Here is a 14,718-nt window from a genome sequence, read left to right as displayed (position 1 = left end):
GAAGAGTCGTCCGACACAGCAATCAAACTGAACAATGCCGAACTGTAGATCATTTAAAAAGACAAAAAAATTCAGAAAACGTGCGTTGATCTCCAACATTTAGCAAAAGAAATCTCTAAAATCTCAATATTTAACAGAGGAGTCTGGTGTATTTAGCGACGCCGACGATTGTGAGGTGAATCACAACCCGTTCAGCCGCATTTCAGGTCAGTGACTATGTCAGGAAGTACTGAACTAATCTTCCTTTAATTAACTAATTCTGATGATTCACTACACCGAGAATAACTGCTTTACTCGTCAGTTTGTGTGTGTCACTTCTACAACAACGTCAGGGCAGTTTCATGCAGCCGTGCTATGACGACTCCGCCCACATTGATAGGGATGGAAAACCATACCAAACCGAGTGGAGTCAAGCCGAGCCGAGCTGGGACTGTATAGTGGAAAAGTGCCATTAGTTTACTACACTGATTCATTCAATGAATCTGCAGCAACTTCAGCCATCTCAGCAGCTCCCAGGTTAGGTTGCTTGGCAACAACAGATGCCAAGCCACCATAAAAGCACCTTGGTTGAAAACACCGCTTTTCAAGCATTTAATGTGAAAAGCCCCTAATAATCAAAACACTAAATTAACATAGTGAACTCTTACATTTGCAGTACTTACAGTGATACTGTGAATGGTAATTAGTTTAGTCAGGAAACTTGTAACAGGAAATGATCATAGTGCTCCACTCCACATAGTTTTCACTTTTCCAATAAATCCAGGTAAATCAGCTTTTTGTCGTCACTGGCTCTCCATACAGAGGCAGGCTCTTCTCTGTCGTAGGCCTTCACAGCTACATGTTGCACTGAGCAGGCTGTGAAAACACAGCTGTGTTCCACAGACATGTCCACTGTCACAAACAAGACACACACTCGGAGCAAATGGCTGCTTTTTCAAAACATCCCTGAGCTCAACTATGTACATTAAATGTGACAATCATGTGGATGTGATTCTCTTGCTCTCCTGTCTCGCTGCCCTATCAGCTGAACGTTTTGTCCTGTCCCTTCATCCAGATGCTGCTGCTGCTGCTGTGCGAACCGTGAACAGTATCTGCACTGACTCTTACCTGACCGTGTGTCACGTTACAGCCGGACAACATCTTCTCCTTCAGGCAGATGGAGGCAGCAGGACGGTGAGTGTCCGGAGGCCCCGGCAGCACCGGCAGCCTCGCTCTGGAGGAAGACGCGCGATGACTCTCGGACAGCGGGCAGCACGCGTCCACAACCCCCGCTCTTGTCTCTCTCTACTGGCGCTTGGGTGTTTTCCGCAGAAGACACGGAACAGTCTCACGGTCAAGCTGCACCCGTCGTCATAAAAAAGACTTCCGGTTACTGTCAAAATAAAAGCAGTGTTTGACTAAAACCAGAAAATAATCAATTACCTATTTTTTTTATTCTTTATGTTTTTTCTCATGTTTTTGTTTGGTTTTGTGTGTGAATTTTCTTTCTTTAGAAAATAGTAAAAAAAAAATATGTTTCTTGCTGTTGCTGCATTTCTACAGGGACACATTTTTGCTTTGTGTATATTGAATGGTTAATGTACTTTTTAAATTACATTTCAGCAATGTTTGTATCAGTATTTGTATATACAGTATGTCTGTCCCCACACAGAAATGTAATATATGATGTATATGTCCCTATTATATGAAGTTACTGTTTGAGTAATCATAGAAAACTAATAAAGTAGCGTAATGGGGTATTTTTCACATTCAAAAAAGAAGATGATATGAAAATTACCTAATTTCAAAAGAGAAATGCTGTTATGGTTAATTAATTTTTAGGATACGTCAGGATTAGTCATTAGTCAGGATTGATCATTTTTATTAAAGATGCCATACTTTTATTTTGAAAGTCACACCTTGGACGCTTCTGCAGTGATGTGGAGTTCTGTGAAAAGACTTGACTCGCCATGTTCACGTTCTCTCCCGCTGTGTCTCCGCCCCCTTCACCCATCACCATCTCTGGTCAGGATGAGAGGCTGATGTGGAGCAGCAGATGCTCTGAGTGCGGCCTGCTCTTCAACAGCAACTGTTCAACCCTCAACAACAACTACAACACCTGTCTCAGACTCTCTACTCATTGTTTGCAGCACCTTCTTCTGTTTTGTGAGGGTTTGGAGGTGCCTTGCTCAAGGACACTAAAATGGAAGTTTATTTAGAGGAGATTGTGTGTTATTTAGTGGGATTCCCTTTGATTCCTGCTGGTCTTGGGACTCAACAGGTGTCTTTTTTGTTTTGTTTTTAGAGAACACAGCTGAGGCAGAATTTTTGAAATGAGAAATTGAAATTCAATCCACAGTGGACAACAGTGTAAAAAGGCATAGGCATAGAAGCTCACACAAGGCTAGTTTAGGCTAATCTAAAACAACTAAAATAAATTAAAAGATGTGGATGATAAAAGTAACAGCCAAACTAACATAATCACTAAATACCCCAAATTTAAAACTCAACTTCACAAAATTTAACCACAGACATAACAGGACAATGGTTGTCATCACCATCATGTCCTTGTTTCAACCACAAGGGCCACAGGTAGTTTAGTCTATAATTTCTAAAAAAGTGTGTATTTAGATTTAGAACTATAGTCACATACTTTCTGTGGTTTACAGAGTAAAATGTTCACGTATGATCCTGGAGACTGGGTTGATTCATCCATGTGTCCATTTGTCACCAACTGACACAAACTCCCTCCAATGACACCACTCTGCCTGCAGGCCAGTATTGATTGTTCCAATAAAACCCTGCTGTGAAGCTCTGCTCATTATGCACACGCTTGGCCATTGATCAAAAACACTTTATCAGCATCATCTCCCAGCTATACAGTGTCCAAGCAGACTCTCAAGGTCACACACTGCAAACAAAAACCCAACAAAAACAGAGGCACGTATTTTTTTTTGCATTATCACGTATAGAGCAAGAACATGCAACCTTCAGCGAGTGAAGCCTTAGTTTCAGATGTGCTCAGGCCTACAGAGAATCACCAGGCCTGTGGACGCACCAGCGGTAATTAATTTACCTCTCTAATGGTGTTACAGTGGGAGACGGATTACCACAGAGAGCAACCTGTATTATAATTAATAAACTGTATGCTGCTCCTGCAGGAGAGGCCACGACTACTGATAGTGCAGACGGATTCAGAGTACACTGCCTCCAGCCAGTCTGGTTTTGTTTATTTATGAATTAATATGTCTTATATGCTGAGGTATTAGACTACATATTTACATCACATAAAGTAATTTTTGTACTTGTAGAGAGACGTCACAGAGACACTGAATAAAAAAAACTCCAGAGTTAATTCACACTTGACTTGCAAATAAAAACATGTTAAAATTACTGTGAAAGAGTTTAGAGCAGCGGTTCTTTTTATACTGAGTACCACTCGAGAGTGGAGTACTAGTTGGTTGTCTTCTCTATTCTATATTGAAAGGAAAATGTAACACAAAACTGAAGAAAACAAATGTCTTTAAAATCTAAATATGTTGTCCTTCTTACCAATGACTAATTTCCATTTTGGCCAAAACTGAGATTGATGTTGTGCTAACAAATAAATATATATCAATAAAGTGCCAGTAACAAAGTAAGAGATCCAAATTTACCACCTTGAAATGTTTTGGGTTTTTTTTGCATAAAGAAATAATATACAATGTGTTTGCAAAACATTGGCAAATACAATTATTTGCAGTACTGTATATAGCTGCAGTACATCCAATCTAGATATACAGTATATACTATATGCTATATATAGTCTAAAGATTACCTGCTTTACAAGGTCTGATAAAAATCTATGGACTCCAGTTTATGGCACATGGGAAAAAGGAATGCATACCCAAATCATTATTATGAGAAAGTAAGTCATAGTTTTGAAATGATAGCCCATAATTATGAAATACAGAACTATCTCATAATAATGAGATACTATTTCGAAATTATGACTTTATGAGATACCGTCTCATAACTATGACTAACTAACTCATAATTATGACTTAGTATCTCATAATTGTGAGATACCATCTCATAATTATGACTTACTAACTCATAATACTTGAACGGTATTCCATAATATCGAAGATATTTTACAGGAATTATTAATTAAAAAAAAACACATGTTTTTATTTATATTTAATGACCTCTCACTGGGTAGATTGGACACTCCAAATTGACAATAGGAGTGAGTGTGAGAGTGAATGGTTGTTTGTCTCTATCTGTGTGTGGCCCTGCGATGGACTGGCGAACTGTCCAGGGTGTACCCCGCCTATCGCCCGATGTAGCTGAGATTGGCACAGCACCCCCCGCGACCCTCTGGTGGAGGATAAAGCGGTAGATGATGACTGACTGACCTCTCACTGCCCACCTGCAGTACCGTCACGGCCCACTAGGGGGCCACGGCCCACACTTTGGGAGCCACAAACAATGTAAACACATCAATAGATAAAAATAAAAAAACATATATACAAAACATTTTATATTCAAGTGTATAATTAATGGTTACACGCTATGTGTATGTAGTGACAAGAGCCACAACACTGGACGTGCTCTCGGTGACGTCACAACGCAAGGTTCTACGTCGCCACTCCTACGCTGCTGACGTGTACGTAGGGAAGTGGCTGTCGTCAGTGTGTAGCTGTTAGCATTTAGCTTGGCCCCCTTCGTGAGAAGTTTGTGTCGTTGACAGGCGTCTGCGGAGTCGTCCGAGTCCGTATTTGTTTATCCGCTCAGACAGCAAAGCATCAGTGACGGAGGAGCAGCTGCTCAGGTAAGGACACTTTCAGGGCAAACGCTCACCGGTCAGTGCTAGCAAGCTAGCAGGCTATGAAGCTAAGTGCAGCAGGTGTAAGCAGACGTGTGTATTATTTGTCCGAGTCATTTATTTCTGCTGGTGGTGGAAACAGAGGGAGGACACTGTGCTGCTCACGCTGGAACAGCTTTGTTTTAGTGCTGTCTGCGGTTTGTGAGGACACAGTGAGAAGAAGAGCAGCTGCTCAAAGCACAAGCACAGACATATTGGGGGGAAAAACAACAACAACAATCCTCTCACATACTGTTTCTGTCACATTTCATTTGAACACACACACACAGAATCTATAATTTATCTTCCAGGCCTTAGTGATTTGGAGACAATATTTAACCGACAGTTCTGGCGATTTGATTAGCTCTTCTGCCAAATGGCTAATATCCTTACGTTTAATGTAGTTAAAACATAATGGTGCATTACTGTACCACCTGACACTACACTCTAAAAAATACAGATACACTGTAATATCGCAATATTCTATACTTGACAGTGGTTTTGTGTTGTATTTAAGCCTACAACCACTATATTGGGTGAAAAAATAACAAAATATTGCCCTGGTTATAGTATTTGATGATGATCTGAAATGTCTTGTTTTGACCGCAAACCAAAATTATTCTTTTTGAATGATTTCTTTGTTATATGGAGCAAAGGAACCATATTCACATTTAAGAAGCTGAAAAATCAGAAAACTTGTTTTGATTGTTAAAAAACACTCAATAGTTGCAGATTAATAATTAATAATCGATTAATTGAATAGTCTTTGCAGCCCCAATTGTGTGTTACTTAGTTACTCGGTACCCATCGCACACCCATCAGGTGGACAAAAGCTAACCCACTCTGTTTTCCACAGGTGCACAGCAGCTTTATGAAGAGGTGTGAGTAACCTGCTCTGCAACCATGGGGAAAAGGAGGGTTCCAGATCTGTACAGAGCTCCGTTTCCCTTATACTCCATCAAAGTTGACCCTAAAACAGGGCTGGTGATCACAACAGGAGGAGGAGGTGCCTCCAAGACGGGCATAAAGAATGCTGTGGTGAGTTGTGAGCATCAACATCAATCATCCAGCTGATGTTTTACAGCTTCAGTCAGTCACCTTTCTTCTTTGAATAGAAACCTGGATTTCAAACTTTGTGAGCGGTGTATAAATCTCAGTGGATTTGTGATTTTGCGTTTCAGCAATTCCTGGATCTTCAGCTGGTTGGAGAACGCCAGTACAGTGCCAGCCTCCTTCACTCTCATGACACTGACATGCGTGCCAACATGAACATGGCTGTAGCTGATGGTGTAATCGCTGTGGGACAAGACGGGGCCTGCTGCCTGATGAGCTTTAAACACCGTACACAGAAAGACGGAGGCAAAGCTGCTGCTAAAAATGGTAAATGCTTTATAAAGGAAATGTCCCTTCAACAGTATTCATGTACTGTACATGCTGTAGTTTATAAACCAGTTTGTTTCTTTTCCATTGAGTAAGAGTTTGTTGTTTGTGCAGCAGGGAACAATGTGCAGCAGAGTAGTGCCAGGCGACGAGCTGGGAAAGGAGACAAAGCTGGACAGGATGGAGCTGCAGCCTCTGGGGATGCGTCCGATATGAAGAATGAGACCGCTCACATCTCTGTGAAGGTTTTGGCTGAAGTGCAGTCGGACCTGAACCCTCAGGATCCACTACAGAAAGTAGTTCGCTTCAGTCCTGACCTGAGCCTTTTGCTGACTGGAGGAACAGACGGACACATCCGAGTCTGGGAGGTAAACACTGACTACTTGTACTTAAGCAACACTCAAGTGTGTCTGTACACACCAGGGACGTGCTCGGGGCTGGATTCATTTGTTATGCAGTTACGTTTCCTACCCACCAAACCCACAAAAGCTCTTTGTGGTGCTGAAATAAGTGGCGAAATCTAAAAATGACACCCATTTCTGATAATGAATGCATAGTATACATAGTATATACAAGTACTTCACCATGATAAAGTGACTGGTTTGATCATCCTGGTTCTTTCTGTGTGGATTTTCACCTCCTGTACAGTACAGGAGATGCATCCAGGACACATTTTTAATACCAGGTATGAGCAGTTGTAGCTAATCAGTTCTCGTGGGGCCTTAGATTTTATTGTTGGATCATTTTATGATTCAATTGAATGAACATTAATGTTTTTTTTTTTTTACCACCAGCAAACATTTAGAGAAGGAAATTAAACCATTTACTTTCATAGTGTCTGCCCTCTGCACAATTGATTAAATATCATTATACTAGAATTGTATTTTATTGTTTTACTAGAGATAAGCCGTGACACTACCTTTTTAAAAAGTCCACTAAAATACAGCGTGAAAATGAAGACGGACGTCCTTTTATATCGTTATAGAAAAGATGTTTACTCTGATATAACCAATCGTATGTACTTTAATTTATATGCGTTGTTGTCTTGACTCTACAGTTTCCATCCCTAAAGAAGAAGTTTGATTTCAAGGCACATGAAGGAGAGATTGAAGACTTGGATATGAGTCCAGGGAACAAGGTGAAACACTGACACCTCGTGGAGTGGATATTTAAAGCAAGCTCTGAATAATAACCTGTACAGTGTGTTGATTCATGAGTAATGATTAATATGCTGTGTTTGGTTCTCATGCAGCACCTGGTGACTGTTGGCCGGGACTTTTCCTGCAGTGTGTGGACTGGCAACCAGTTGGCAATGGGCCTGAAATGGCATGAAACCTTGCCTGAGATGGCTGAGAAGACTTACCGATACCTGGCTTGCAGGTCTCTTCTTATGTGAAACACTTTGCACAAGCAGGTCCCATCATCAGAATCATGTTGATAATGCAACAGTGACTTATGTAGTATTTCATGTGTTAAAGGTTTGGAATAGTAGAAGACCAGAAAGATGCCCTGAGACTCTACACAGTGCAGATCCCCCATAAAAGAGAAAGAAGACCTCCTCCTTGTTACCTCACCAAGTGGGAAGGCAAGAGCTTCCTGCCCATGCTGACGGCTCCCTGTGGCGCTGAGGTCATCTCCACTCTGGCTGTCAGGTAACTCACTGGCCGGCATGTGTTCTGTATGTTTTTTTGTCAGAGCCAGACACACATAAAGTAAGCTAAAGCCTAATCTGACGGTCACAGCCTTTATTTGTGTTTACAGCAAACTACAGAAGTTATTCTTGCATCCACAAGTCACACAACTTACCACATGCTCTAGCTTTGTGGTTTATTTTATTACATAATAGTTAACCCGAGTGCTTCTCAGTTGTTCATTTACCAGGTATTGATCTGAACGACACCAGTAACAATGCATTGATGCAGCTGTCAATCACATTTATAAGGCTCGTGTACACAAGAGGTAAATAGATGTGAGCTTTCTGGCAGCTACTCGGCTCCAGCGCTGACTCATGCCCAGCTTCTTCAGTGTGTCACAACTGCAACTGACATCATAGGAAAATATTTTTCTCATAGACATGCGTACACATAGCGAGTACAGGTTTCAGACACTTCTGCATTGGCTTCTGCATTCATTTATAAACACAGTTTTTTGCTTTGTTTGATTGTTAAGAGTTGAAAAATCTATTTGCCTTTGTGGAAATGTTGCCATAAGTTTAATGCTTTTATTGAACTGACAATGCACTTGACCAAACACATTGCAGTTGGACCGTTGGGCAGCAATGGTATATTTATATAGTAATATTAATATCTTTTAATAGTGACTCTGGAACATTTCTTGGACTTGGAACTGTGACAGGATCAGTAGCTATCTACATTGCGTTCTCCCTTCAGGTAAGGGCATGTCCTTAACTAACAGGGGCTTAAATCTGCGTAAACAGTACTGCTTTATGATGGAAACTTGCTCTGTCTCTGAATGTGTGCAGAAGCTGTACTATGTCCAGGAGTCTCATGGTATTGTTGTGACAGACCTGGCCTTCCTTCCCGACTTGCTGATAAAAGGCAAATCTATCAAAGGGAATAATGAAACGGCCCTGCTGAGTGTGGGTGTGGACAGCCGCTGTCAAGTACATTCTGTAGCCAACCGAAGTAAGTCCTGCATCATCATCATCATCATCATCATCATCATCCATCATTTTTCAGGGATCACACAAAGGGGCATCTCACATGCATACACTCAGAGCCTGTCAGCTCATCCTTTGTTCTTTTCCAGGATCCTTCCCGATCTGGCTGGTGCTGTTCTTCTGTGGCCTCATGGTGGTGGGAGTCATCCTGCTCCTACAGTACATGTTTCCTGGATTTATTTAAACCAGCAAAGCACGAACACATCTTCACATGACTTCTTTTGCCACTGTTGACATCAGTGGTCCTCAGTCCTACATCCAAATGTCCCAGTGCTCTCCTGCTGCTCCCAGCTGAGTCCCTCCTGCTGCAGCGCGGACTCTGATTAGCTGTTACTGCACCCTGACATTGTCCACCCATGGCTCTTACTCAGGGTTGTTCCTCTCAGATTTATGAAGCCAGTGGAATCATGCCTGGACAGACTGTGGATTTTTACTTTGTTTTCTATCAATTAGTCTTAATCATGTATGAAAAACCTGTTTGAGATTTGAAGGACTCTGGTTCATGAATGTTTAAAGGGTGGGAATATTTTTATTGTCATATTTAAAGAAAAATGTAAAATTATATAAATGATTGGCACATAATGTGTCCCGAGTTGCTCTTATCTGCTAAGTATTTGTGTCTATACAGTTGCGACATCCTCACCAAACAGAACAGACGTTGGAAAAGAAACAGGCTGTTCATTTACGAAAAAAGGAAATCAAAAGCTGCACATTCCCTTCTTTTATGAGAACATTGCTAGACGTTGCCCAACAGATGTTAAAAAATGTGAATGGATTTTAAAAATTATCCCTATATTGTTCTAATTGACATGGACAAATGTAAGAAATAAAATATCAGTAAGAAACACAACTTCTTGATGTGAGGTATCCTTACACCATTCAGTTACACATTCATCATATAAGTGGATATATTTTTTATTTGTTCCCATAGTGTTGGCTCATGAGACTAAATGTGAAATTTGTCTGGTCATTATTATTATTATTATTATTATTATTATAATGATTTCTATAAAGAACCAACAAGACAATATTTTCCTGAAAACATGTAGCATGAGGTGAAACATTTTTAGTTGCGTGCCTACTTAGTAAATACAAATTAAAACTGTTCATGCAGGATTGTAGCCTGATGAATCGCTGGTGCTCTTGTTCTCCAACAGGTGGCGCCATGTGTTTGTTAGTGAAGTTGTGATGAAGTCCCAGTTTGTTGATTTAACCTACCTTTGGTTCAGATGCTGTGCTTCCTCTGGAAAAGCTTCTGAATGAAGTGAGGACACAATGAAATTGTGAGGGTAAACTATTTAAATTGTCATAACACATGACTGAAATTAACTTTGTGGCAGCATAAGGAATGTCTCAATTCAAGAAATGGCATTTAAAAAGATAGAAACATTTGGTATAAATGCAACAATTGTACACTTTTTTCCAGGGGTACTAGACAGAGCATCTTGAATGGAATCTTAAATCAACTGTTACACTTCAGTTATCCTACTCTGCAGTTTTTTCCAGCTAAGATTTTGGCCTCACCCAGTACAGTGGTATGAATGCATCCAGAATCAGAAATTTTCCAACAACATCTTGTGATAGAGTAGGTCAAAATGCTCTTGTTGATGTTGCTTCTGCAGAAGGTGAGCGTCAGTTTCTGTGCGGGCTTTCCTCAGTTTCCTCAAGGAAGAAGAGTCTCCGTTGTTGGGCCTTTTTGACCATGTTTGGTTTATGAGGTGTTATGGAGAAGGTTTTCGATCTCAAACCACCTGCCCAGATGTCAAGGTCAAATGTATAAGAACATCCCCTGTTGCCCTAAAGTGCTTTATGATGCTTAAATGAAGTTAAAGGAAGAAATAAAATACAATAAGGAAAGTCCACCAAATAAAATGAGTAAAAACACAGCAATGGAAAAATATAAAATACTAATACTACTACTACTACTACTAATAATAATAATAAGTCTCACAGACTGTTCCACAGTTTGGGGCCTGTTACAGAAAAGTGTCCTCTAAAGTTTAAGCCTGCAGCTCCTGGAATGTCCAGAGCTGCTTGTGTCCCTTCAAGTGTGTGTGTTTTCTCATCATTGTCTGTGTTGAGACTCACAATGGTCGTGTCATGTGCAAATATTGGAGGTGGAGATGGGGGTGCAGTCATGAGGGAAAAGCATGAAGTGCAAAGGCCTCAGCACACAATACATGTGCATGGAGGTTAGTTTTCCATGTTCAATATGTGCCTGTCTTTGCCCCTAGTCACCTTAAATGTGAAAACACAACACAACACCGTGCTCCTGTCAGCACTTTGAAGACTTTCCAAAGGTGTGAGATAGTAGTCCAAAAGGACGCATGTTTCCACTATAAACACAGACCTCTGCTGAAGATCAAGCATTTCAAATTAGCGAGCAAAGAAAAAACAGCTTTTTCTCAGATGAAAAATGTGTCCTGGGGTCAGAAACATATAAAATACTGACTGCCTTTTAAAGCCATTTTCAGTTAAGTGAGCGTTAAGGATAATATGAAACAGACACAGGCTGCCAGTGAGACTCAACTTCTCACAATCTCCCGTCCATAATACTAAAAAACACATTTGATTGTTGTTCAACCTGACGCTGACAGGTAAAGCTGTTTCCTCATCTAATACATCTATTTGTGATCATGCTGTCATGTTGGATTATGGTAAATAGTTTCTATTCCCCCCCCCCAAAAAAAAGCTTTACTAAATCTGAAAGTCCTCTGGAGAAACCTTGACATGTTTGTCTTCTGCAAACCATGGGAAAGCATTACATTTGGTGCATTCAGTACAGAAACAAAGAGCTAGAACGTTGTGTTCTGGGAAAAGATTTCAAATGTGTCACGTCAACATCTTCAAACTGAAGTGCTTGAGGCAAACCTCTCACCAGGAGGTGTTGTGTAGCATAGCACGACGTCCACGAAGCTGGAGACCACGTTTCAAGATCAAACATCGGAAGATCAGTTGCGGATTGTTTATGAGGACAAAACAGAGTGTTTTTATGGAGAAATTGCAACATGGTTTTTGTAGAGAGGATGTTGTTGCCATGAGTGGGGGGGAAAAAAACATGATCTCTCACTCGACTTAACCAGGTGCTTTTTGTATCTAAACCTAACCACAGCCATAACCAGGGAATGATTATCATCAACCTCATTTCCTCGTTACTGCCAAAAGCACCACAAGCGGAATGAAAAACAATATCGCATTGATATGCACGTCTGTAGCGTGTAAATAAGTAACGTCATTTTGGTTCCGAAACATGTGCTCACGTGTATCTGTGGTTTTCAAGAAACAGACAATGGCGACATTGAGCGTGTGCTGCCGTGGCTAACACAGTGAGCCTTTATCAGATTGTTGACGTATCACTGTGTTCTCAACGTCTGTCATGGTCCAAGGAATGTCCAACATTCACCCAGAACGTTTCTGTTCCAACTGATGCCTTCAGGGAGGATTGACACGGTCTTTATCAGGGCTCGTGGTTTGCGTTGTGTAAGTTGTTGTTGTTGTTGTACACAAGCCGGTCACTTTATTAGGTACATTTATTAGGTGGGGTCTTCTGCTGCTGAAGACCATCTACATCGAGGTTTGACATGCTATGCTTTCAGGTCAAGGTCAGAGGGTATACTGCACAGAATAGCAATAGAAAAACGAGTACAAATTGACACGTTTTTTTTTTTTTACATTGGTACGATAAAAGTGCTCAGATGTGTGCACATTAAAAACATTTAAATGGACGACTTCCTGTTGAGTTGAGACCATGGTCCCGGTCCACTTTTTTGAGCTATAACCTGTTCCCACCAAGTTTCATGAAATTCGGTGCTACTTAGTTTTGGCTTGCTTTTACCTCAGGGGGCGCTATAGAGCACTGGGGCAATGCACAGGTCAGGACACTATGCCAATATCGCATTTTCGCCACGCCTGACCTCCATGCAGAGTTTCCAGAGGTTTAATGCATGTTAACCCCTTCAAAAATGTCCGCAAAGCCACTTAATAATAATAATAATAATAATAATAATAATAATAATAATAATAATGATAATAATCACCTATAAAACATTGCCTGGCCAGGCCCCCGCTTATTTGGCAGACTTAATTCACCCCTACACACCCGCACGCTCTCTTAGGTCCGACAGCCAGAACCTCCTCTCAGTCCCATGTACCCGTCTAAAAACCCGTGGTGACCAAAAATGTGGAATGTGGCCGTACCCATCCATCTCAGGTTTGTTGTCTCTGTGGACAGTTTTAAAAGGCAGTTGAAGAGCGACTTGTTTAAACAAGCATTGGGTTAACGTTTGTGTGCCTACATACACTTTCTTTTATCTCCTGCAATAATTTTTTTATTGGGACTTTGGTATACTTCCACATTTTATGTGTGCTTTTGTATTATCTAGTTATCCTGCCACTGTAAAAGCACTTTGTCTGTGAAAAGTGTTATATAAACATTTACTTATTTACTTATGTCTACATGTCCAAATTCACTATCATCACTATCATGTGATTAAACAAGCAGTTAACTGTATGTGTATTCACACTTCATGGATCGCTATACCAGGACCAAAGATGGTTTAAGTGAACAAAAGTCTACCGGCGGACCTGCACCATGTCAGTTTTTGAAATTAGAAGTTCACCTGCAACCCGGCACCGGCTGTACTGTACAAGACGTCAATCACACACTCATGTCCGCTCATATTTGCTGTACTTTCTTGTCTATTATCCTCCAAACGGAAGCAACAGCAGCGACGTCATCATCTTGAGTCTCAAATCATTTACCATTGAACAAAAAAACTGAAACTTAATATTGAGGACATTAACTCCTCAGGACATTTTTTTTTTTTACAGATGTTTTAAATCAAGTGAGAAGTCGGCCCAGTTTCCCATAATCATCCATTCAAGCAGACTCACCATGCAAACCAGAAACAGAAATTATTATTATTATTATTATTGTTTAGCATTTTGCTCAGTACATTGTCCTTTAATGAAATGTATTATATATAATAAGGTTAATAACCTTTTTAACCTTATAATTTCTTGGTAAAGTTTGTTCTGCATCAAATCACAAAGCAAATTCCACATACATATAAACATCTATTTGGTAATTCTAAACTAATTCTAATGAACCGTGGAAACACGAGAAACAACAAAAAAGATGCCTACCACAACTTTAAATGCTTTCTATGACTCATTTCCTCAATTTAAGTTTTCTTTTTAAAACCCAATTTCTTGTCATTTTATTATTATTTCTTTAACCTTTTCACATCACATGTATCATTTTAGTATTCCATCTTTATCAGTTTATCTGTTAACATCAGTCACCAGTTTGAATCCTGGGCATTTCTGTTATGTTCTCCCTGTGTGTGTGTGTGTGTGTGTGTGTGTGTGTTTTCTCTGGGTACTCCTGCTTCCTCTCACAGTCCACACATGCAGAATGGGGTAAGAGTAACTGGAGACTCATGAATTGACAATGACCCCGCCATTCGCCTGATGTAAGCCGGGATTAACTCCGGCTCTTCCTGTGACCCATAAAAGGATAAGCAATAGGTAATTAAAAAACGAATGAATGTAATCTTTGTTCTCCTCCCTTCACCAAAGACTGAAGAAGCAAACCAAATTAATTATAGCTGTGTGCATTGTGCAGTCTGTGTTGTTTGCTATTTAATTTATATATATATATATATATATATATATATATATATATATATATATTCATATCTTAAAAAAAGGGTTAGGGTTAGGGTTTTTATGACGTTTATTAACATGAGATAATACTTTTTCTGTTTGCACAGAAAATTGTCTTGCACCACCATTCTGACAGACAAAATCAGACACAGGACAATTCAGGACA

At 40.2% G+C, this 14,718-nt stretch overlaps 2 protein-coding genes across 3 annotated transcripts in view; one reads left to right on the top strand and one right to left on the bottom strand.

Annotated features, from left to right (window-relative positions):
- Positions 1 to 1,289, bottom strand: part of adcy3a (adenylate cyclase 3a) — a 33,098-nt gene extending 31,809 nt beyond the window's left edge. For both annotated transcript variants that reach the window (XM_058647560.1, XM_058647561.1), the window contains exon 1: positions 1,108 to 1,289. The gene's annotated coding sequence lies outside the window, so the exon portion shown is untranslated. The remainder of the gene's footprint in view (positions 1 to 1,107) is intronic.
- A 4,402-nt stretch (positions 1,290 to 5,691) lies between these two features.
- On the top strand, positions 5,692 to 9,735 carry preb (prolactin regulatory element binding). Its single transcript, XM_058647818.1, has 9 exons — positions 5,692 to 5,863; positions 6,007 to 6,205; positions 6,320 to 6,573; positions 7,263 to 7,343; positions 7,458 to 7,585; positions 7,684 to 7,857; positions 8,523 to 8,595; positions 8,688 to 8,850; positions 8,975 to 9,735. The coding sequence occupies exons 1-9, from the start codon at positions 5,729 to 5,731 to the stop codon at positions 9,067 to 9,069; spliced, it is 1,302 nt and encodes a 433-aa protein (XP_058503801.1). The 5' UTR covers positions 5,692 to 5,728; the 3' UTR covers positions 9,070 to 9,735.
- Positions 9,736 to 14,718: the final 4,983 nt, after the last annotated feature.

Source organism: Solea solea, chromosome 13, assembly GCF_958295425.1.
Source record: "Solea solea chromosome 13, fSolSol10.1, whole genome shotgun sequence".
Taxonomy (NCBI): Eukaryota; Metazoa; Chordata; class Actinopteri; order Pleuronectiformes; family Soleidae; genus Solea; species Solea solea.
Note: the sequence above shows the minus strand (reverse complement) of the source record. Positions and strands in the feature narration are given on the sequence as shown.

Bases quoted from the DNA above. Each gene is read 5' to 3' on its own strand.
- preb (XM_058647818.1), top strand. From the start codon at position 5,729: ATGGGGAAAAGGAGGGTTCCAGATCTGTACAGAGCTCCGTTTCCCTTA. The intron at 5,864-6,006 runs GTGAGTTGTGAG...TTTGCGTTTCAG, and splicing joins CGGGCATAAAGAATGCTGTG to CAATTCCTGGATCTTCAGCT. The intron at 7,586-7,683 runs GTCTCTTCTTAT...CATGTGTTAAAG, and splicing joins TACCGATACCTGGCTTGCAG to GTTTGGAATAGTAGAAGACC.